The sequence below is a fragment of the Echiichthys vipera genome (genome assembly GCF_963691815.1).
Source record: "Echiichthys vipera genome assembly, chromosome: 19".
In the NCBI taxonomy this organism is placed as follows: Eukaryota; Metazoa; Chordata; class Actinopteri; order Perciformes; family Trachinidae; genus Echiichthys; species Echiichthys vipera.
The window spans coordinates 7,462,334-7,484,431 of record NC_139844.1 but is presented as its reverse complement, the minus strand read 5'-3'; the positions used below and the strand labels follow the sequence as shown (position 1 = coordinate 7,484,431).

At 42.9% G+C, this 22,098-nt stretch overlaps 1 protein-coding gene across 1 annotated transcript in view; it reads right to left on the bottom strand.

Moving 5' to 3' along the window:
- The window catches only part of myt1la (myelin transcription factor 1-like, a), a gene marked incomplete at both ends in the record, with an annotated part of 50,710 nt that overhangs the window by 9,051 nt on the left and 19,561 nt on the right, over nucleotides 1-22,098 (bottom strand). The window contains 10 exons of the mRNA XM_083934538.1: nucleotides 141-209; nucleotides 416-567; nucleotides 5,022-5,246; nucleotides 5,964-5,981; nucleotides 6,679-6,971; nucleotides 8,984-9,204; nucleotides 10,187-10,297; nucleotides 16,120-16,210; nucleotides 18,952-19,086; nucleotides 20,930-21,345. Of these exons, the coding sequence (XP_083790664.1) occupies nucleotides 141-209; nucleotides 416-567; nucleotides 5,022-5,246; nucleotides 5,964-5,981; nucleotides 6,679-6,971; nucleotides 8,984-9,204; nucleotides 10,187-10,297; nucleotides 16,120-16,210; nucleotides 18,952-19,086; nucleotides 20,930-21,345 (1,731 nt within the window). The remainder of the gene's footprint in view (nucleotides 1-140; nucleotides 210-415; nucleotides 568-5,021; nucleotides 5,247-5,963; nucleotides 5,982-6,678; nucleotides 6,972-8,983; nucleotides 9,205-10,186; nucleotides 10,298-16,119; nucleotides 16,211-18,951; nucleotides 19,087-20,929; nucleotides 21,346-22,098) is intronic.

The window sequence follows — 22,098 nt, the reverse complement described above, 5'->3', positions numbered from 1 at the left end:
TCAGTTAGAAACCCTCCTAAGCAAAAAAGACTGTTGGACTGCAGCCTTGATCTTGTTTGGTGGTCTTTGGTCTTGTTTGGTGGTTTTGATTGCAGCCCTGCTCTGAAAGCACTAGAAGTATATTTACGTTGTAGACTCACCTGAGTTCTTGTGAGTTGGCCGTCATCATTCCGCGGATGTTCTTATCGGCCAGCTGGCAGCTTGACAACCTGCAAGAGGGAAAGAGAGTTAACGTTACCAAAGTTTTCTCTTGAGGGTTAGGGAAATTTTTGGTCCTTGAAATAAAAAAACACTTCTTTTGTGCCTCTGACTGTATTCTGTTTCTAAATGCATGTCTTCAAGGCCAGTGTCCCATGAAGGTTGGCTTTGATTGAGTGCTGCTGTTAATTGTGTTAGAGGTACGGGGGATTCTTACGTGATGAGCTCCTTCTTGCTCTCCTTGCAGGGTGGGTACTTGTGGTGTTTGGGGCTGGGCATGGTGACCTCGGCCGGGTAGCGCTGCTCGTCCAGCAGCTCCTGGAAGGGATCCAGCTCGTCACTCTGGTGCATGGACGAGAAATAAGCAGACTACGACACGTCAGTATGGGCTCCATGAAGATCGGACAAAGAATAAGTTATTTATGCCATTATTTTTACAGTATCTCAAGATCAGCAAAGGGTCGCGGGTCGGTGTTGAACCCGTGTTGCTGTGGCGAGGACTCAGCTTTTTGATATTGGGTGCACGCTGTACCAGTTGAATTACAGGGCACCTCTAATGTATAGTTTTTGTAATCTAACCTCACGTTCTTGAGCACTGGTAGATTTTTAATTTGTGAGATTAATGACATTTTATTGTAAAACGGATATTTCACGCAGTTTCTTTAAAAAGTCGTGAAATTTTACCCTCTGTGGGACAGTTTATAATTAATTTTCCCATTAAGCCGTAACGGGACATCTGAGCGATCACAACTGTTCTGTCGCATGGCTGAACAAGCAGTTTCGTGATCATTTCAGTCTTTTTAACTTTTAAAAGTAATTCGAACACAAGAAACGTTCTTCCGTTCACTCTTCACACTTTAACAAAAATAACCAACACTGCTCATTCACAGTGTGCTTAGCAGTATTTCTGATGGTTCAAATGCACCACAGTGTTTTATTAGGGGTCCACAGATCCATAAGTACCTTTGAAATATTAATGACGAGACCTCTGCAGCTACTCTCACTGTGTTTTGTAGCTTTTTTTTACTTCAATAATCCATATTTGGCGACAAAGTATTTTTATTCTTATAGCATGAACAACAAGTAATAAATGACCATGTGTCAAGCTTCATCTTCAATTAACGACAATCTGTTTGTTTTGATGACAAAACAATTAAGTTATGATCTCAATTAGAGTTTAAACGATCAACTCATTTGATGATTTTAATTGTTTTTTAAGCAAAAATGTGAAAATGTTCAGTTTCAAGCTTTACTGTTTGTGAAGATTTGCTGCTTTTCTTTATCTTATATGATAATGAACTGAATATGTCTGGCCCAACAGCTGAATAAGTCCCAGGGAGTTATAATTTATAGAACAAATTGAAATTATTTTCAGCCCTGGTCACAATGAGAAACCGTAGTCGCCATCAGCTTCTGTACATTTCAGATTCAGAGAGAAGAAAACCTAAAGAGGCTGAGAGAATAAAACGCTTTTACTTTGAAATAAATGTGCCCTGACATGTTATTAATATAATGTTAGCAGGACAACCTGACAATCTCACCATCATACCAGCTGAATTTGAGAGCCAGTATTCTTTATGTTGTTACATACGTATTATTTAATAATTACGACACACGTCAATGCTTCAGTTAAGCAGTTCAAAGTCCTCCTGCACCAGCTCAGACTCAGTGAGCGGGAGCCTTTGTGGCTGTGAGCACTGCAGTCTGCTCTGCAGTCCACACATCACACCTCCTCAGTCGGGAGCAGAAATCGTTCAGGACTGTCTGGAGAAAATCCCATCAGCCCGTCGAGCTCCAGGCTCCGGCCTCCTCTGCAATGTCGTGCTTCATTAACAAACGCAATTACTCTCCTGATTAAAACCTTTCACTTCAGCGCTCTAAATCCAACGAGGCAAATGTAGCAATTTGCTGCATGGATTGCTTTGTGTGATATCAGATCTGCGAGGATTTTAAAGCGTGCAGATGATCTATCGTGTTTTACTTATGTATTAGTGGTGTAATTCTGCATTTTAATGCACCGTGCTCGAGCTCCTGAAGCGTTCATTCAGGGAGCTGCGGGGTGTGAGCTGACGCAGTGCTGCTTTTAACCACATGAGAGCGCACTGAGCCTGCTGGAGAGACGTCTGCATCCTGCCTATCAACCGGGGAAATCTGGAACTTTAGTAACAGAAAATATTTTTACTGTCACTCCTTCTCACAAACTTAAGAATGAATGCTAACAATTACATTTATTTTGACTTCTAAATGCCCTTGATCCCCAGAGGGGATTAACAGCAGCCTGTTAGGGTCATTAATGTTTTGGAGTGGTTGTACAAAATGTCGTTATTTGATATATTTGATCATAAAATTCAGTGTACTGTAGTTTTCTAGTCTGCTTTTAGCATTATTAGCAGCACGAAACTAAAGCTGGCATTGATTTAGTTCGCAATCACTGTTCATGCATCACCATTGTCTGTACCTGGTACTAAATTCTAATGTATTTAGAGTATATTTGGCTTTATATACTTCACATATGTTTTTGCATATGAAACATCACAGAGAGAAAATATGAATTTGAAAGTGAATCTCTGGTTGTGCCTGAAATCACACGAGGGGCGGGAAGATTTTGTTGATACCGATGCTGTTACTGATTCTGCTTACAGATCTGATTCTTTATAAATTCCCTTAGTGATTCCGGATTCATTTTCTGTGTGAAAAATGCAAATGTTTTATGATCTGAACAAGGTGCAGCTGAAATGAGAATATTTGTAGAGCTTTCTTTTTTTTAAGTCATGTTTTGTGAGTCTGCTAACCTGCGTGCCTGCATGGTGCTAATGTTGTTATAACAGGATATTCACCCTCGGTAACAGACGTGCTGCTCAGCTGGGAGGCAGTAGCACTTGTGCAAAGTGTCAAATACTCTCCGTCCCTGGAATTCGAGCCCATGTTGTGCAGAAACAGTTTTCATCGTGTTGCTTGTGTTTACACTTTTACTTGATCATTTTACACACATTACAATCTGCACTGTTGTCATCTTTCTTTGTGAAATGAAGCCACATTTTGGACCGTTTCTTCCTCTCCGCCATTACTTCTTCTTGTTGCAAGTTTACAGCAGTGAATGAGTGTGATGTCATTGTTTTGCAACTGTCAGAAAAACATTGATAAAATGAATTGATAAGCTCAGAGGCATATGATTCCAATTTTTTACCGATTTTCAACCGGTACTTCGTTACCATCCCTCTAGCGCACTACGTTACTCCCCCTCCTCTTCACAGCGATGATGCAAATGATGATAGTTGATAATTATCCTTGCTCACTACTGAGTAAACTCCTGAGTCATGGTTGGGCTGGGTGCCACCACAGATTTCCTAAATTGGTACAAGGTTTCTATTCATTTTCGATTCCCTTAGCGATACTTAAGTTACAAAACCAATTCTGCTTGGATATGAGGACTATTGCAGGAACCCTCTAACCGGGTGCTTTTAAAACAGAAACCGATGCCACTATAAGTATAAGTGACATTGTCATTTACATATCTGAAGGTCAAAGGACCTTTTTGAAAATGGACGTCAGTTTTTCCCTCGCCAAAATACAGCCTAACTTTGGTGCGTTATTTAGCCTCTTTACCGACAAGCTAGCATGTTATGGTTGGTGAAAGTGGATTCCTTAGGTCTTAGGACCAGAAAAGGATTGATTTTTGTTTTTGAGTTGATATCAGGTCATTCAAACCCAGCCCTGACAGGGAGAAGTGACAAAGTGATTTCAGGCACACCTCGAGACTCTGAGCAGACTTAAAATGTTCGCACTTTGCTGTAAGGTATAAGAAATGAATCTGACTGAAAATGTCTTTTATTTTTCTAGTTTTTAGTTGTTTTTGTAGATCCTTCTCATTTGATGTATTATGTTAGTTAGTTTCATGCTGCCTGATTGTCATCTAGAACATTTAAACTCTCGCTCCTCACTGGCTTTGACACATTTCTCCTTTTATATCAAAGTTTTTAAAACTCAATCAACATCGGCTCTTTTTAAGCTCCTATCTCCCCTTTTCTTCTTGTTTGGCTGCAGGGTTGAAGGATTTCTATTTAGTAGCTCCCGGGTGAAGAATAACCACGAAAAAACTGCACTCTGATGTACGACTTTGGCAAGCGCCGTCGTTCTGCCGTTTCCGTGCCTTTGGTGAAGTTGAACATACACACATATTGGACCTTTTCAAACTCACAAAATTCCCTCTTATGTATGTAAAGTGATGCAAAAATTATGCGTACTAGCAACCAAAAGTACGCCCTCGCGAAGTAAGGAACAACTTCTCTGTGGTGCCATTTTGCTATGCATCAGGGGACAAGCACCCCTTTTCATAGCTTATAAAGCGTAATCATCTCTTAATCTATGCATGCAGACTTTAATGTAAATGTTGGGATACTTAAATCTCTCAATTTCATGCTTCAAATTATCCTTACTTGATGATTAGGTGACAGGCCGCCTAAATATTAAATGAGGTGGTTGAAGCCTTCAATCATAACTGTATTAGGGCAGAGTGTGGAGCATGAGCATAAGAGCTTCAGTTTTGTCTGAAATGATTTAATTTTATGATTTCATGTCACTTATTCAATGCGTACCTTTCATTGATCTTCAAATGGAAGGTTTAGGGTAACTTTAAGAGTTAGAGTTAAGGGAACCTATCCTCTCTGCTTCCACACCTCTCAACAGTTTGAGCTGAAGTAGAACTGATCCATCGATGTGTGCAAGTGTAAGTCATTCTCTTCATCTACAAACTGTGTTTCAGTTTGATGCCTGTTAAATGTATGATGATGATGTTTTGTCTGAGACGTGGACCTTCCCGTTACCTCTTTGTGGTCCTGCTCGTCCCCCAGCCGTTTGATCTTGGTGTAGTCGACGGGCAGGTCCCAGCAGTCGGTGTCGCTCAGCTGGTAGCAGCGGCTGCTGAGCATAGCCTGTCGCTGGGGTGACATTGGCTGCAAGGGGGTTAACACCGTCCCGCTGCCCTCTGGACCACCGGGCTGACCGGACACATCCACCGCGCCGCCGTCGTCCATGTCGCCAACGGGGCTCTGAGGGAGAGAGGCAGGGGAAGATCTAAAGATCACTGCGAGGATGGATTACTTAACTGGCCCGACCGGGCACAAGCCCAGGGGCCCACCTGGCCTTCACTCACAAAATGTCACTCAAAGAGACACATATACCAACCAGGATATGACTTAAGATGAACACAAACTACTTAGCGACAGAAAAAGACTACATAAAGACCAAAACAACTACAAAGTGATGCAACAGAGCTACGAAAAGGACATAAAATGACCACAAAGAGACAAAACAACAACAAAGAGACACAAAATGATCATGAGACTGAAAACTACAGAAATGGAAAAAGACTACAAAGACACCCACAATGACTGCAGAAAGCACAACAACAGACAAATAATTACAAAAAGACCAGAACTATTACAAAATGACCACAGTGTCATTTGTTTATGTTGCATGTTAATGTGAGGAAACAGACATCAGCTGATATATCATCACCAGAGTTTCCTGATTTCTCAGATATCAGCATAAATATATGCCTCAAAATATCCATATTGATCTTGTTCTCGTGTGAAAGTTTGATTTGAGCTAATTCCAGCACGAGAAGGCGTTTATATCGCCAACATCCCCAGATTCAGATCAGCTGCCAGCATGAAAGCACCTTTAAAGGATGATGCTCATTTTATTACCACTCATTTTCATACTTTTCATATCATTTCTCTCAGTAATAATAACATTGTACTCACCAAGTTGACTGCTGAGATCTGGAAACATGGAAAACATGGAAACAGTAGGAAACAGGAAATAAATTATGGGTAATAATCCCTTATTGGGCAGGAACATTGTGTATGTGAAGTACAGTAGGTAATCTACAAAACAGACAGTTGAGGTAAAAGTGCATTACTGCTAGCCTTCGTCTTCTCCTCTACTAAGTTTACAACCTGTCCAAACATCTGACTGCTCGTGCTTCTGGAACCATCTTTTTAGAGATTTCACCACGTTCCCAGATCTCAAACATTAACCTCGATGGGTACAATGTAATCATTACTGATAGAAAAAGGGTGAAAACAACAAAAATAGAACTTGAGTTACAAAAAACCTGAATTGTCCAATAAAAACTCACCACGATGAGCAATTAGAGCTGGAAGAGATTAATCAATGAATCAGTTACTTGTCAACTATTATCTCTGATTCCAGCTTCTTAAATATGAATATTTGCACATTGTTTTTTCCTCCTGTGACAGTAAGCTGATTAATTGATCAACCGTTAAAACGATCGACAGATGATTCGATAATGAAAACAATCGTTAGTTGCAGCCCTAAACGAGTATGAGTCAAAGTTTCGCCATCTAACTCTGAATACTTCATGACGAAATAACATTCTCATAATTATTGTCATGTTTATTTTTGTGGATGTGATGCATGAAGGCAGCTGTGTTAGTGCACACCGCCTTAGATTACCTGTGTCAGCAGGTCCTGGGGCTTCCCTCCCAGCGCGTGCGGGAGCTCCCTGCACCTCGTCGACAGGTTGAGGATGGCCGTGGCCGCCATGTGGGCCGCCTCCATGTCGTGGGTGTAGTCGAAGCTGCTCTTACTGCAGGTGCTGCTGGCGCTGCTTCCTCCTCCACCTCCTCCTCCTCCTCCACCGCCTCCTCCTCCTCCTCCCCCTCCACAGCTCAGGCTGCTGCTGCTGCTGGGAGCGTAGCTGCTGGTCGTACTGCTCGCCGGGCTCGACGTCTTACAGTAGCGCTTAGCTGTGGGGAGGCACACAGTGTGGTTGATTTGTTAGATTGGTGCTGGCGTTCGGCCAAACTGTGCAGCAGATGGATCAAAAATTTAGAAAAAAGAGCTTCTGTTGAGAGAGAGAGATGGTGATATTCTCTATTAAGACCAAAACCATCAGTGAATGTATCCACTATCAAAGCCTGGTATCTCTTCTCCCTCCACTGTTGTTAAAAACACATCAGTGAGCCACATGTTCCTTCATAACCACGGACACACCAGAGCCAGACCGATATGGGATTATTTGGACCAATGTCAGAGGGAAAAAGCAGAAATAGACTGGGATAGAGATAGAGAGGACACTGAGCCATTTGCCGTAGTCATTTGTTAGTTAGTTGTCATGGTGACAATACACGTCCGTGTAGCTGTAAAAGTATGTCGCAGCTCGCTGGGAGGACAGCGGAAAAACGCAACCTGCTGTCTCGCTGTGGATGCCAATCACGTAACCAGCGATCAGACTTGTCAGTCCGTTTTGAGGCGGTGTGAGAGTCCCATACAGTCAACCTCCTGCCTCTATCACTGCCACAACAAAGTTAAGAGGGTAAAAAAAAACGGAACACAATCACTGAACGGCTCGCGGGTTTGTGTAACAGCTGATTGTGTACTGCAACAAGAGACTTTGTCTCTGCGTCTCTTTTCTTTCTGTCTTTCACTGTGAAATGAAGCTGCCTTCAAGTGCGGTTGGAAATGTCGAGATTATAACGATCTGACGGTAAACGATAACATTAGGGGATTGGACAACACAATTGGGCATCACCACTGCTGCACAACCTTGCAGCGTAGTGCCGGAGCTGCCTGAGGCTGTGTTGATGCGGCCTTTATTGCGACCGCTGTTCGTCTCACTTTCCTCTTTAAGTAACGTGATTTTTTTTAAGAAATCTGCCATCTGCTGTTTTAGGAAACCCTGTTGAAGCTACATATTTCAAGATTTGTGTCTTCAGTAAGAGCAGCGAGCTTTAAGCACAGACAGGGTAGAAAAGTCGTAAAGTACAGAGAAACGGGCAAACAACACAGTGTTTTGATCTTTTCATAGGATTTGTTGACAGCGAGAAAAAACACAGAATAACGCCAGAGACAGAGAGTGAGAGGAAACATTTAAAAAGGCAACTGTAGGGACAAAGAAAAAAGGGAGAAAGATTGTAAGCTGGTGCGACGGTGAATCGGCAGGCTGGAAGGATGCCGATGGAGGGAAGGATGCTGGAAAGGAGGGAGGGAGTCGTGATGGAGAGAGGGGAAGCGCAAATACCTCGTCTAAAAAAACCTCCCTCTTGCCTGCGTCTCACTAATGGCTCCCAGCCAAAGGAACAGGGCTCGCCTCCATTATCTCTCTCCTGTTTCACAATCCCTCCATCTGCACCTCCTCCCTTCCTCCATCCCTATCATCCCTCCATCCCTCCTTCCACGACTCAGAGGACGCAAGCTCTTGGCTCGGCATTTCCATAACTCTGCTTTCACTCTGGCCATGTGGATAGGCAGAAAACAACGGCGTTTTTCAGCGCAATAACAAAGAGAATACACTGAGTCCAGAGCATGTTATCAAGCTTTTATCATGAAATACAAATCCTCTATAGTGGGATCATTTTTTTCTGGTTTTATTCCCTTTAAAAAAGACAAAGGACTGACAATAAATATGTTTCCGTCCACGTGTTTCTTCTCATTTTGGACATAGAAGAAAAATTAGACACCATGAATTCAAATAAATGTTTGCCAGAGGTGCAGGATTTGGCACATCAGTGGACAGAAAATTGGATTAGAAGGCTGACTTTAACAGATTTTTCCGATAAACAATGACACCTGCTTCCTCTCGTTGCTGCTTGTTATTCGTCTTCTAACTTATTTAAATTCCAGTATTGTACTCAGCATCTGTGTGTTTCTGCCGCCCACTGTGACAGATTTCGTTTCCACCGGGGAGCCAAAGGGAAAAATAAAACGAGAACACCATGCCTCCTTTAAGCAAATGATAAATGATGGGGTTTTTTTGTACCGTCGTATCCCTTCGGGGAGGTGTCCCGCCCGTGGTGGGACTTGGTTGTCGGGCCTCTCTTCCCGTAGCCGCCGTGCTGGCCGTCGTAGCCACCGTAGTCGTAGCTGGTCTTGGAGTATTTTTCCAGCTCCTTGGCCAGGTTGGACCGCGGCGTGCTGGTGGGAACATTGTTTTTGTAGCCGTACTGAGGAATCTCCAGCTGCTTGACGAAACACATCGGCCTGAAAGGCAACCAGACGGGAATTTCACTGCACCATTCGGCATCCCCTATTCAAGCAATAAGTGTGAATATAATCAACATGTTTCCCAAAAGCCAAGATGACGGGGGATGATTATTTGACATGCCTGCTGTATGTGATACATGTAAACGAAATCAATACATGTTAAGTCTGGAACAGGAAACCTCTTGGCATCCTTCATTTAAGAGACAAAAAGGGTGCATACAATTCCCAAAGCATTTTTTGTCTGTGAGGCTGGGTTGTTACTTCACTATTGTGCATCCCCAGTTAGTTACTTTTTGTATGGTCTGCTTCCCACCAACAAGTGTAAAGATTAAACTCCTCCATTCAGCATCCCTGTTCTAAGTTACATGGTTAAATATAATCTACTGCTGTTAATATTTCAATGTGCCATTCAGCATCCCTAATTAACATTGACAGTTAAGATGTTAACCCCTGGTTTAAGATATCTATTTTTAGTGCACAATTTAGCATCCACGGTGTACCTGAAAGGGCTCCACCTGTGGCTGACTGCTGTTTCAGAATGGATGTTGACTTCCCAGACAAACCAAAAAAGGAAAGTGCTGGTTAATGTGCTGGTGACTTCATTGCACCATTTTGCATCTTTCATTTAAGAAAAACTTAACCTTGAGACATTTGCCCACAACTTTTCGTCTTATGGAACTTTTAGAGAGGCAAGGCTGGACTGCTTTTCCAGCTTTACTGCATTATTGAGCTGCACCATCTCAATGAGATTCACAAAATGGGATTGCACTGCACCATTCAGCATCCCCAATTTAAGAAAAATGGTAAATTTAATCTACAACTGTTTCCAAAACCCAAAAAAGTAACTAGACAAAATAGGCTTTGTGTAAATGGAATATGTTTAGATTTGAATGCACCATTCAGCATCCCTTAATAATAAGGACAAACAGAGGTTCCTGCATGACAAAACATGAGATCTTAATGTCGGAGTGGGTGGTACCTGAGGACACGGTCTGACGTCTGATTGGTCTTGCTGCCGCTGTCAGTCGGGATGCTCTTCTCGTGGACCTTCGCCATCTTTTCTGCGGCAGCGATGGGACAGCCGGACAGACTAGAGGGAGGAGGAGGGAGACGGCCTGGTTACATACTGTACTGTCCATACACACACACAGACACACACACACACACACACACATACACACACACACACACACACAGCATCTGGCTGAAGAGCAGTTCAGCTGTCAGCGACAGCAGTTCAGAATGAATTATGGATTTAATATGGCCTAGTTCATGATGACTGCTTTACTGTTTTACTGACTAACTGACTGGTTTACAAGCTGAGGGTTTGATTGATTCATTGGTTACCAGTGTGATGGTTTGACTGGTTTTCAGACTAATGATATGGCTGGTTTACTAACTGACTGGTTTACAGACTAATGTTATGGCTGTTTTACTAACTGACTGGTTTACAGACTAATGTTATGGCTGGTTTACTAACTGACTGGTTTACAGACTAATGTTATGGCTGGTTTACTAACTGACTGGTTTTCAGACTAATGTTATGGCTGTTTTACTAACTGACTGGTTTACAGACTAATGATATGGCAATCTAACCCCAAAGAACAACTGTTCACAAAAGGCCTCCCGTGACCCCAACGACTGTTGTTAAGATTCAATAGAGCACTAACGAAGTCCAAACCAACTGCCCACCAACGACTGTCACTCTAACGATGGTCGTTGGCACTTGGGTTCCAGTGACATCATCAGCCTTGTGAGAGGTTAAATACCTGGATCTCCACACCAGTTAGTTGAACCAGTCCCAGCCTGGTCAGATGCGTACATGAACTGATGAAGCCTCTTGGATGAGAGGTGAAACGTCTTCCTAGACAAATAATCAAGTCCAGTTGCTTTTGACTGAAATTGCTTTGAGGATACTAACTGACTGGTTTACAGACTAATGATATGACTGGTTTACTGACTAACTGACTGGTTTACAGACTAATGATATGACTGGTTTACTGACTATCTGACTGGTTTACAGACTAATGATATGACTGGTTTACTGACTAACTGACTGTTTTACAGACTAATGATATGACTGGTTTACTGACTAACTGACTGTTTTACAGACTAATGATATGACTGGTTTACAGTCTAACTGACTGGTTTACAGACTAATGATATGACTGGTTTACTGACTAACTGACTGTTTTACAGACTAATGATATGACTGGTTTACTGACTAACTGACTGTTTTACAGACTAATGATATGACTGGTTTACAGTCTAACTGACTGGTTTACAGACTAATGATATGACTGGTTTACAGACTAATGATATGACTGGTTTACAGTCTAACTGACTGGTTTACAGACTAATGATATGACTGGTTTACAGACTAATGATATGACGGGTTTACAGTCTAACTGACTGGTTTACAGACTAATGATATGGCTGGTTTACAGTCTAACTGACTGGTTTACAGACTAATGATATGACTGGTTTACTGACTAACTGACTGGTTTACAGACTAATGATATGACTGGTTTACTGACTATCTGACTGGTTTACAGACTAATGATATGACTGGTTTACTGACTAACTGACTGGTTTACAGACTAATGATATGACTGGTTTACTGACTAACTGACTGGTTTACAGACTAATGATATGACTGGTTTACTGACTAACTGACTGGTTTACAGACTAATGATATGACTGGTTTACTGACTAACTGACTGTTTTACAGACTAATGATATGACTGGTTTACTGACTAACTGACTGTTTTACAGACTAATGATATGACTGGTTTACTGACTATCTAGTTGACTTATTGCGCATTCACACTTGGCCCAGATGATCTGTGCCGTGCTTTAGCCTGATTGCCCCCCCTCCCTCTTCCCCCGCGGACCAGTCCCGCTTGCACTCACAGCCGAGCCTGAGCTTGAATGCATATTGTTTATACTTCATCACCCCTTTTAGAATTAGTTTTGTCTGACTGTTTTTGAATATTTTTTACTGATCAAATCTGCAGTGTACACTCCCCCTCCGCATCAGACCACCGCAAACCGCTCAGCTGCGTCTTTTTATATGTCCTTTGCAGGGAACAGTCATTTATAAATAGACATCAGGGCCATTGTCAATGCTCGTGCTTGTGCTCATATGCTTGTGCATGCTTGTGCTCGTACATGTGTATCCGTGCTTTACTAAAGCCCACCTCTCTCAACCCGGCCACGGCTAGTAAGCGTGCCGTGTCTGGGCACGGAACAGTTGTACGCACGCTGATCAAACGAACTAGACTTTAGCCTTGAGGTGTGCTTGGGCACGGTACACGGTACAGTGTGAGTGCGCCCTTACTGGTCAACTAGAGGATCGACTAAGGGCGCACTCACACTGTCCTTCCACACCGTGCCCCGTGCTTTTGGGGACTTGTCCCCCCTCCCTCGCCCCCCGTGCCCCAGGCCCGTTTGTACTCACACTGCCTGGGCCTCGCGCAAATGCTTCTTGCTGTCCATACGCCATCACGCCGTAACACGTCACACGCATTGCCTGCGTATGTGTGGCTTTGTTTACAAATCTTTCCATAGACCTCCGAGTTTTTGTGCGTCTTGTCGACTGTTTTTGAATATTTTCATCCGACCAAAATCTGCAGTAAACACTCCACCTCTGCATCACACCAACGTGAACCTTTCGCCGCCATTGTTGTTCTATTTTCTATGTCCCAACATGCGCACATACCGCTACTGCCATAGGGCTCATGCTCGTGCTCGTACATGTGCAAACGGCTCCGCTAAAGCCCACCTCTTTCAAGCGGGCCGTAGGCGGCCCGCTGTCCGCAGTTATGCGCGGAACAGGTGCACTCAGACTGCTTAAACTAGGCTTTAGCTGAAAAAACGGTTTTGGCCCGGTACAGAAGGAAAGTGTGAGTGCGCCCTAACTGATTTATAAAGTCAACGTTTGACTGGTTTACTGACTGACTGTTTGACTGATTTACACACTGATGGTTTGGCAGGTTTTCTAGCTCACTTATTGGTTTACAAAGTCAACGTTTAACTGGTTTTCTAGTCTTCTTTATAAAATGACTAGTTCAGTAACAGAATCGGTTCAAACTAATTTACTAACAGACTGGTTTATTAGTTCACTGACTGACTGGTTATATCCTGGCTTACTGGTGCAGTGCCTCTTTATCAGCTCACATAATGCTTAGTGATCGGTACTGATTGAATGTACTATGTAACTAACTGACGACCTGTTTACTGACTGGTTGACTGACAGCTGGAAGTGAGAAGTTGTTTGAGCTGCTGCACAAAAACACTATTTTCTCAAGTGACTTTTAGTCCAAACACTTTCATTTGTGTTACTTCACACCAACTCCCAACGACGAGCGTGAGTAAGCAACACCCTGTTGTTTTTTTGTGCAACTCCACATGTGGCTGCAGATCAAACAAGTCTAAGACTTTCCATCGGCTGCTTAATCTGAAATTATTCTTTCAATTACAGTGTAGTAAACTCCAACTGTCATTTATTCAACCGCCACGGGAACAAAAGGATCCCAGACGGAGCTGTAACTTCTCCTGAGGTCGGAAGGACCTGGCCAAGACTTCACAATCAAACATGACTGCACAGTCGTGTAAGATGTAGTTATATACTGTTTATTGGTCTACTCTTATTTGTGTCTCATTAAATCAGCCATACACACAGTGCTGTCAGTCTTCTATCTATGGAGATGTTGCTGCGATGTTTGTGCAAAATACCACATAAAGCATTTTACTTGAGAATAATCAATGCAACGTAATTTCCAGTTCTGACCTCTGAGGTAAAAGCATCCCTTCTAAACAATCAAATAACCTAAAAATTAAAACGTGACAATAGAAATAGTCCTGTTAACCCAGGCTGTTGGTTTAGCTCTTCAAAACTAATTTTGTTCCATCAAACAGACTTTTACAGTATTTCTGGTGACGCCAGTTTGTCCTAAATAAATGTGCCATCGATAGGACAGACGAAAGGTTCCAGGGGGGACGCAGAGGACCTGATGTGCATTTGTCTTAGATACAACTCCAGTTGCAGAAGTCGGGTGCAATATGCAACCTCAGAAGACAATAAATTAAATAGGCATGGCAAAAGCTACGAATTCAAGTTGCAAATCAAAGTGAGAATAATAACTAAAAGGCAGAATTCTAGTCCGTCAAAAGTCATAATACTGCAAAAAAGAGCAATAATTTCGAGATTAAAGTCAAAATAGAATAGGGTGAGTCGTTTAATTATATTTTTATATATTTCCTTTTCATAAATAAAAGCATCTCCACTGTAATTTGGTGCATAAAAATCCACCTGAACTCAAGAAATAAAGTATTTGATGCTCTGAATTTTAACCCCCGCTCCATATGTGTTCAAAGACAGTCGTTTACGAGTCGCTGACGTGTTCAGTTTGTATTTAAAACTAAAACTTCCTGCTTCTCCCTCTATCCGTCACTCGGGGCAATTCCTAATCACTTCGTACACAGAAGGAATGAAATACTGTTATTACCAACACACACACACACACACACACACACACACACACACACACACACATACACACATTTTAAAGGATGATAGAAGTGTGTGAGGAGTGTGTGACAGATCAGCACGACGGCGGCTGCTGCTGTGGCTGCTGCTGCTGCTATGAAGGCGTTTCCATGGCGACTGCCAGACATGAAAAGCCGTGTGAAGCTGGTAGCTAACAGAAGCTAGGCTAGCTAGCGCGTGCTTTGTTTCCTCTCCCAGTGGAGCTGTGCTACATAACACACCCTGCAGCCATGTCTGTGTGTGTGTGTGTGTGTGCTTCCCTTGTCTGCCAGCGCACGTGTGCTGCTGTCTGTGAGCTAATTTGTAAGTGTGTGTGTGCGTGTGTGAGTGAGTGTGAGAGAGTGTGCAAGTGTGTGTTGCAGTTAGACTGTGTGTGCATAAAACAGTGTGTACATCTGTGATATGAGGCTCTACGTATGTGTGAGAAGATGAGTGTGAATCCTAATCACTTTACATAATTCAAAATGTGTGTGCGTGTGTGTGTGTTGGTGTGTGTGTGTGTGTGTGTGTGTGTGTGTGTGTGTGTGTGTGTGTGTGTGTGTGTGGTGTGCGTGTGTGTGTGTGTGTGTGTGTCTCTTCGCTGGCGTGTGATGCTCTGCTCTGCCTGTTAAACAGCTGAACTGCTGATGTGACGCAGGCACACCTTCAGCTCAAACATAGCCACATTTAAATTTAAGCTCCCCCCCCACTCCCACACACACACACACACACACACACACACGCACACACACACACACACACACACACACACACACACAAACACACATCTAAGCCTGGGAATGTTCCAGAAACTGAGATCATTTTCTGTAAAAGAAAACGTGGCAATTTGTGGCATTAGGCTCAAGATAAACCTCCGTAAATCTTTGGCCAACAGCTCTTTTTGGGACACGAACTGCAACATCAGTGAGTCAAAAAAACAAAACAAAACAACAAACGTCTAAAATGAGACTTCCTGTGAGCGGTTCACCTTGGATTTTGGAGAGGCACGACTTTTAAAATGAGACTTGACACACTAAGATTTGACCTAAGACAATGCTCATATGTTGGTGTGGTCAAATTATGGTCTTCTTTGCCTAAGAAAACAGTTTTAACAGCTTTTAAAATCGTCAGCATTCAAGCCTGAAAAACTGCAGTTCCTCAAACGGCCACCTGAGGTTCCAGAAATGAGTCACTCCCCATAGAACTTCATGTTAAAATGCCTGACTTTACAGCAGTAAATAAACATGTTCAAAGCCTGCTAGAAAAAAACAATTTTGGTCTAGCTAATTTCCCCGTTCGTGACAACTGTACTGGGGTGAATTAGTATGAACTGGGTGTTATTCGGCTGGTATATCGTCCCCGGCTGGAGGCCACTCACTCACCTGCGATGCGAGTTCCTGTTGCTATTGACATGACCCCGTCCAGAGCAGCCGGGAGTGGGGCACTTTAAAACATTCTCATACATGGCAAGGACTTTGACAGACAGGAAAAGGTGAGAAAGACAGCGAGGGTTAGGAGCAGACAGGAGAGTTACCGGGCGTTCAGCTGCGACGGTTAGGCATGCACACATTACAGCTGCACCACTGACACGACAATAAATAAAGTTCACAGAATGAGCGCGAACGCGGCGACAAAGATTCAGCGGCATGACAAACTCCAGCGTGAAAGGATCATGTGTCAACAGCACACGTGTCCCTTTTGGGGTGAAAACTGCACTTTTGCTGCTTTTTCACAAGTTGCAAAAAAAAGTTCCGGCTAAAAGTCTCTTTCTCTGTTTCCAGTCGTGTCTTCTCTGTGAAATCCTTTCCTGCTGGGAAACACACACGGCTCATTTGCATTCTGATCACGGTGCTCATTCATGAAATTTCATGAGACAAGAACAAACTGGAAGCAAAAGTTTGTCATGCACTGTTAAAATCTGCTGATGACTCTGCAGATGGTAAAGGAACAACGTGTGGGGTGATCAACGTACAATGGATTATGATCAGAAGAACTAAATACTGTGTTACGATAAAGGTTTGGGCATTTTTCCTGCATGTTTCTACACCAAGATAGTTTCTTCTATACAGGTATATTTGTTCTGGTCTTACATACTGTATAATATTGCATATTTCTGTGTGACACGCACTAAAAACATGACGTATTGCATCATTTATCAACTTTGTTTTCATCCATACATTCTATTTGAATTCACTCCCTCTTTTGATGAAAATGCAGGAAAAGTTTGGACTCGATGTGTCTTGGAAACTTTTGGAAAATGTATTGTTTACCATAAACTTGAGTATGGTAATCATTCTAAGTTATATTTTTTTTGGTTTAGAACCAGAAGTTATAAGTGGGATATTTAAATATATTGACAACTTCTATTTGTTGTATTCTTAATTTGAACTCCATTCTGTTCTTCTTCAACACCTTCTCACTCACAATGCGTCACATACGGTGGGGTTATGTTTTTAATGCTGAGTACCACTTTCGCGTCGATTTTCAATGTGTGGGGTAGGCTTAGGTTTAGGGGAAGATTTTGGTTTGGGTTAAAATAATTATAAGAAGACGTTAGTTAAGTTAATTCAGTTTTGGTTTCTGTGTTTGTTTGACCCATCTATCCACCCCGACCTCCTCCCTGCGCAGACTTTGTCATTCTTTATAGAACGTTGCCAGAATAAAAAGAGTTTTACATCTCTACAAACCTCAGATATGTTGAATACTTTTTGGCGCTCCACGCTGGCAGTTTTAAACACGATTGACGTTGTGAATTTAAAAAAAAACCTTACATCGTTGCTTTGGTTCAGGCATCAAAGCGACATGGTTCGGTTAAGGAAAAGATCGTAGTTTGGGTTCAAATAAGTACATCTATTATGTAATTTACTGTTAATTTCACTTTCACGTGGAACAGGACACGGGTGGCTTTTGTCCTCGATAACGGCGCTCCCTCTCCTCATTTACTCTCTAGCTCGCTCTACCCTCTCCCTCAGTCCCAGAGTTAAAGGCTCGTTATAAAGCGTCACTATAGCTCTGAACGTGTAATGTTAACATCGAGAACTTTACACTGGAGTCATTTGAAAGCCTGTACAAATGCAAAAGGATGCCAAAAATGTTAAATATCAATATTTCTGGGGTTTTCAGAAACATACAATACTAAAAAAAATTCTGGAAAAAGGAATGGCGGTCGCAGTTGAAAGACCGGTGAAAGGGTGTTGCTGAGGGTCGAAACAAAGCTGCCATATTTGAAGAGTTGGGAGTGAGAACCGGTTGCATATTCCCAGATTTTGTAGGTGTGACATCCACCTTTTATGAAACCTAATGTAGCTTATTACCTGTGAGTTCAGTGTGTGTGTCTGAGTAAAGCAGATTCAGGTGTTCAGAGGAGCTCTCATGCAGGATGCTTTGTGAGTTTTTTTGCAGCCAGCAGGTGGATCAAACTGATTGTTCATGCTGTTCATCAGCAACACAGATACCAGAACCAGACATTAGGCAGATGAGATGAGGAGGAAAGCAAAGGAGGACACAAAAACTAAAGCAAAAGAAAAACTCTATCGTGCCACAGTAAACATACGACAACCAACTTTTAAGAGAATTTTGTGCAGAAACTACTCAATCTTCACTTCAACGCTAATGATCAAAAACGATCTTAAAACCACCAGTGTGCTAAATTTATAGCAAGTTACTAATTGATACATGAGAAAGAAATTCTCGGCTCCACAGAATATCTATAAAACACAACACAGATGTAGAGTCGTGCAGGACGGATGCATGATGGTGGACAGCTCACATGCCCAACAAGGTCCAACGTTCACTGCTACACAATCCAGCCAACAAGTCATTTGAAGTCAGTGTTAAGTCTTTAAATCTTATTCTCTTATTATCTGCATGTTCAAGTCCTAAATGTGTCCAATGGAAGTGTAGCTTTCTGAAACGAGGTGACATTATCCTGATCCTGAAGTCTCTTTGTGTGTGTAGGGGAAATTACTTTTTCAGTTTCAAGTTACTTCTTAATACAGTCGGTAAATAAAGTTACGTGGTTTCAGATCTACAAACATTTCTCAGAGAAAAAAATAATCTCATCCATCTGGTTGAGTCAAGCATTGACATCGTTTATGCGCCAGACTGAAGTACTAATCTGAAATGACTTGTCAGACTGTTAGGATTTTGTTCCTATATTAAAGTTTGAGAGTGTTTTCAGTGCAGCGTAAAAACATCCAGGCAGTGAGACCTACTCTCAGGCGGGACTCGGTCTTTGTGAGGACACCCGGACAGGCTGCGGTGGTGCGGGTACAGCCCTGTAACGTGACCGGTCCCGTCACAGCCCGGCGTCGGACACTTGCTCTCCTTCTTCTCCCCCCTGGAAGAGTCTGGAAAGGACAGAGAGAGAGATGAGGATATGTTGAGTCAACAGGTATCCGACGGCCGAACTTCGACTCTGGATCATGTTGAGGCGTCACATTTGTCCACATCTCAGATCTCTTTAGTGAGTCAAATTGGGTCTGTTCCTGGACCGGTGCAGAACTCAGGTCAAGTTTTTGTGAGTCTAAATGACAACTCTTCACGTACCATTAGTTTGCTCAGAATGCGAATTTTAATCTGCAATAAAGTTAATTTTCTGCGATTTCGTGCCACAAAACACAGACATGAGGTTTATAAAACTACTATATAGTTTTCTACTATTCACAGGTGAGCATTTAGCATCTTCGTCACGCTTCTGGTGTATAAAGGCCTTTAAATCGACATATTTCAGTCACTAATATGGAAAAACAAGACAAAGTAACAACAAGGAATCACCTGACACGAACCCAATGTCATGCTGAATGAGGCTAGAGTTTTTAAAGGTGCAGATCTGACTGAGAACAGCAACTTGGGTCAGCTTTAACACCTGGAAGTTTAATATCCTGCTCGTAACAAAAGCTTTCCTGTTGACTAATAAAAACTTCCTGTGGGCCAAAAAAGGCATCCTCTGCGCTAATGAAGCAGTCTGAAGCCAATCTGAGTCTGTTGTGTGGCTGATAACCGACTCCCTCCCAGAGGCGATGGTGGTTGTTATTTGAGTGGATTTTTAGAGAAATAGGCCGCAGATAGAGTCCCACAGATGGATTTGCTCTCCTAACGGGCCGTACAGATTGCCATTACTCATGCCTGACAAGCCGGCCGTCTGATGTTCCCACACCGGCCTATTTTAACAACATAAGCTGCTGTCAGAGGAAAACATGCATCTGCGAAAAAGAGAGATGGTGTTGGTTGGTCCTGAATGCAGAAAATGAGCATCCATTATCTCATTGGCGGCCGTGTACAACATTTATGAAATAACACAATGGGATTTTAACAGTTTTCAGGAGCCCAGGGGTCAGAAAACTCATCCAGTGTGCACAGAAATGTTCGAATCAGGGGGGAAAGGCAGACATTACAGTTACAGTTGTGTGTTTTTTTTCCGGCTCCAGCACTGAGAGCCTCCGGTGCTGCAGAGCAGAGGATTACAGTAAGTCAGGCAGACAAGATAAACTTCCTCTCTGCTGACCCGGGGTCAGATTTCTGGCATAAAAGCAGATTCGGGTCAAATGTGATGCATAGAGGTTATGTGAAATCGGCAGAATTAAGAGAGGAAACATGATGAGATGACAACTTTGTGAATACAGTTTTCAAGAATATTGTGTTAGTGTTTTATCATCTGAAGGCGTGACTTTTTCTGTGCAGTTTGGTAGCTCGTTCATGACTTACTTTTACTACGTTTCTTTTAAAATAGTTTCTGTGCAGGTGCTGTGAACAATGATGCAGTTTGATATTGTAGAGCCACACACTCACTGACTGACTGACTGAACTAAATTTGCCTCTGGAAGTCCAGCCGCCGTGTTAAAAATAGTCCCGGCATGAAAAAAACAAAACCTCCCAGATAACAGCTTCTGTTTCCCAGATGTAAAATATCTGAGCGGTGGACCACGTGGATACACTTTGTAGAGAACCCTGAACACAAAGCCTTGTTTCAGATTGTGTGGCTGTAGGTGAGAGCTCCAAACAGCAGCATTATTACAACTTTTAGACCAGAAAATTGTGCACAGAGACAACTATAACACGATTTGTGATGCACCAATATTTTCCATCATAATGAACAAACATGGAAAATCAATGTACATAGTCTTACAACTTTGCAGCACACAGATCAATGATGGCACAGTGGGGGTCAGTGTGTGGGTTTTTGCTGCCTACCTTTAGGGTAGTACGCCCTCTTCATGCCGTCGTGGTGCATCCTGGACTTGCGCTCCTCGCCGGCGCAGCTCAGCCTCGAGCTGTGCTCGCCGTGGCCTCGATGATGGTGGTGGTCCCGACGGGGCAGCGAGTGCTCCGAGGCCATTCGGTCCCTCATGACCTTCGCCCTCTCTGATTCCAGGGCGATGGCCTTCTCCAGCAGCGACAGGTTTCCCTTGGCCATGTCGAAGGTCTCGTCCGAGCGGTCGGAGGCCACTGACGTGGTGTCTTCGTCGCCCTCCTGGCTGCAGCTGGTCGGGTAGCCTCTGGACCCCGGGCTCAGCTGCTCCTCCAGCTTCATCAGGTTCACCATGTCGGAGTAGCTGCGCTCCAGGGACCGGTGCTCCTCCTGTGCACTCTGCTGGCAGCTGTCGTACCTGAGTGGTAAGAAATGACCACCAGTGAGTGACGAGTTGAGGTTGTCTTAGCAGTTATAAACGGTCCAAATGTGTTCTGAGATCCTAGAAGAATAATGGTCTGGACACAGTTCGGAGGTCCTGATCAACTCTTCTGTGTGGTACCTCACGGCTCTACCCAACTGGACTTGTTCTTTTTTGATTTTCCTTTTAGGCTTCTTTTCAGCCCACCTCAAGCGAAGTTAGTGGATTTAAAACCCTGCAGAACACTGATTGGTCAGGGAGAACTGCCGCTATGGCACTTATTCTTCTTTTAATAAATGAAACCCACTTCTTTTTCTTGTACACAACTGTTAGAGAAACAGTGAACTGTGCTTTGAATTAACACATGGCTTTTTTCTGCAGACTGAGGCCAAGATGTCTTTATATGTGAGTGTATAGAAGCATGGATACCCCAGACTCTAGATTATATATTCATGTCTTAATATGCAGCTTTTCTTCTATTCTGCACACTCATGATCTAAACTATAACTGACGCAGGAGCTAGGCCAGGACCTGCACATTATTCAAGATGCCAGAAAAGAGAGGAGAAGAAAAAGTCGGAGATGGAAACCCAAATAATAATGTGCCTGTGTAGCTCCCATCACTAAGTTTATCTCTCTCAATGTTCATGTATGTGTTTGGTAGGAAAGAGAGAGCATGTACATGCATAAATAGCCACGCTACCGTCAATAGAAACAGCATTTTTTTATATTCACTTGACCACCGAATATT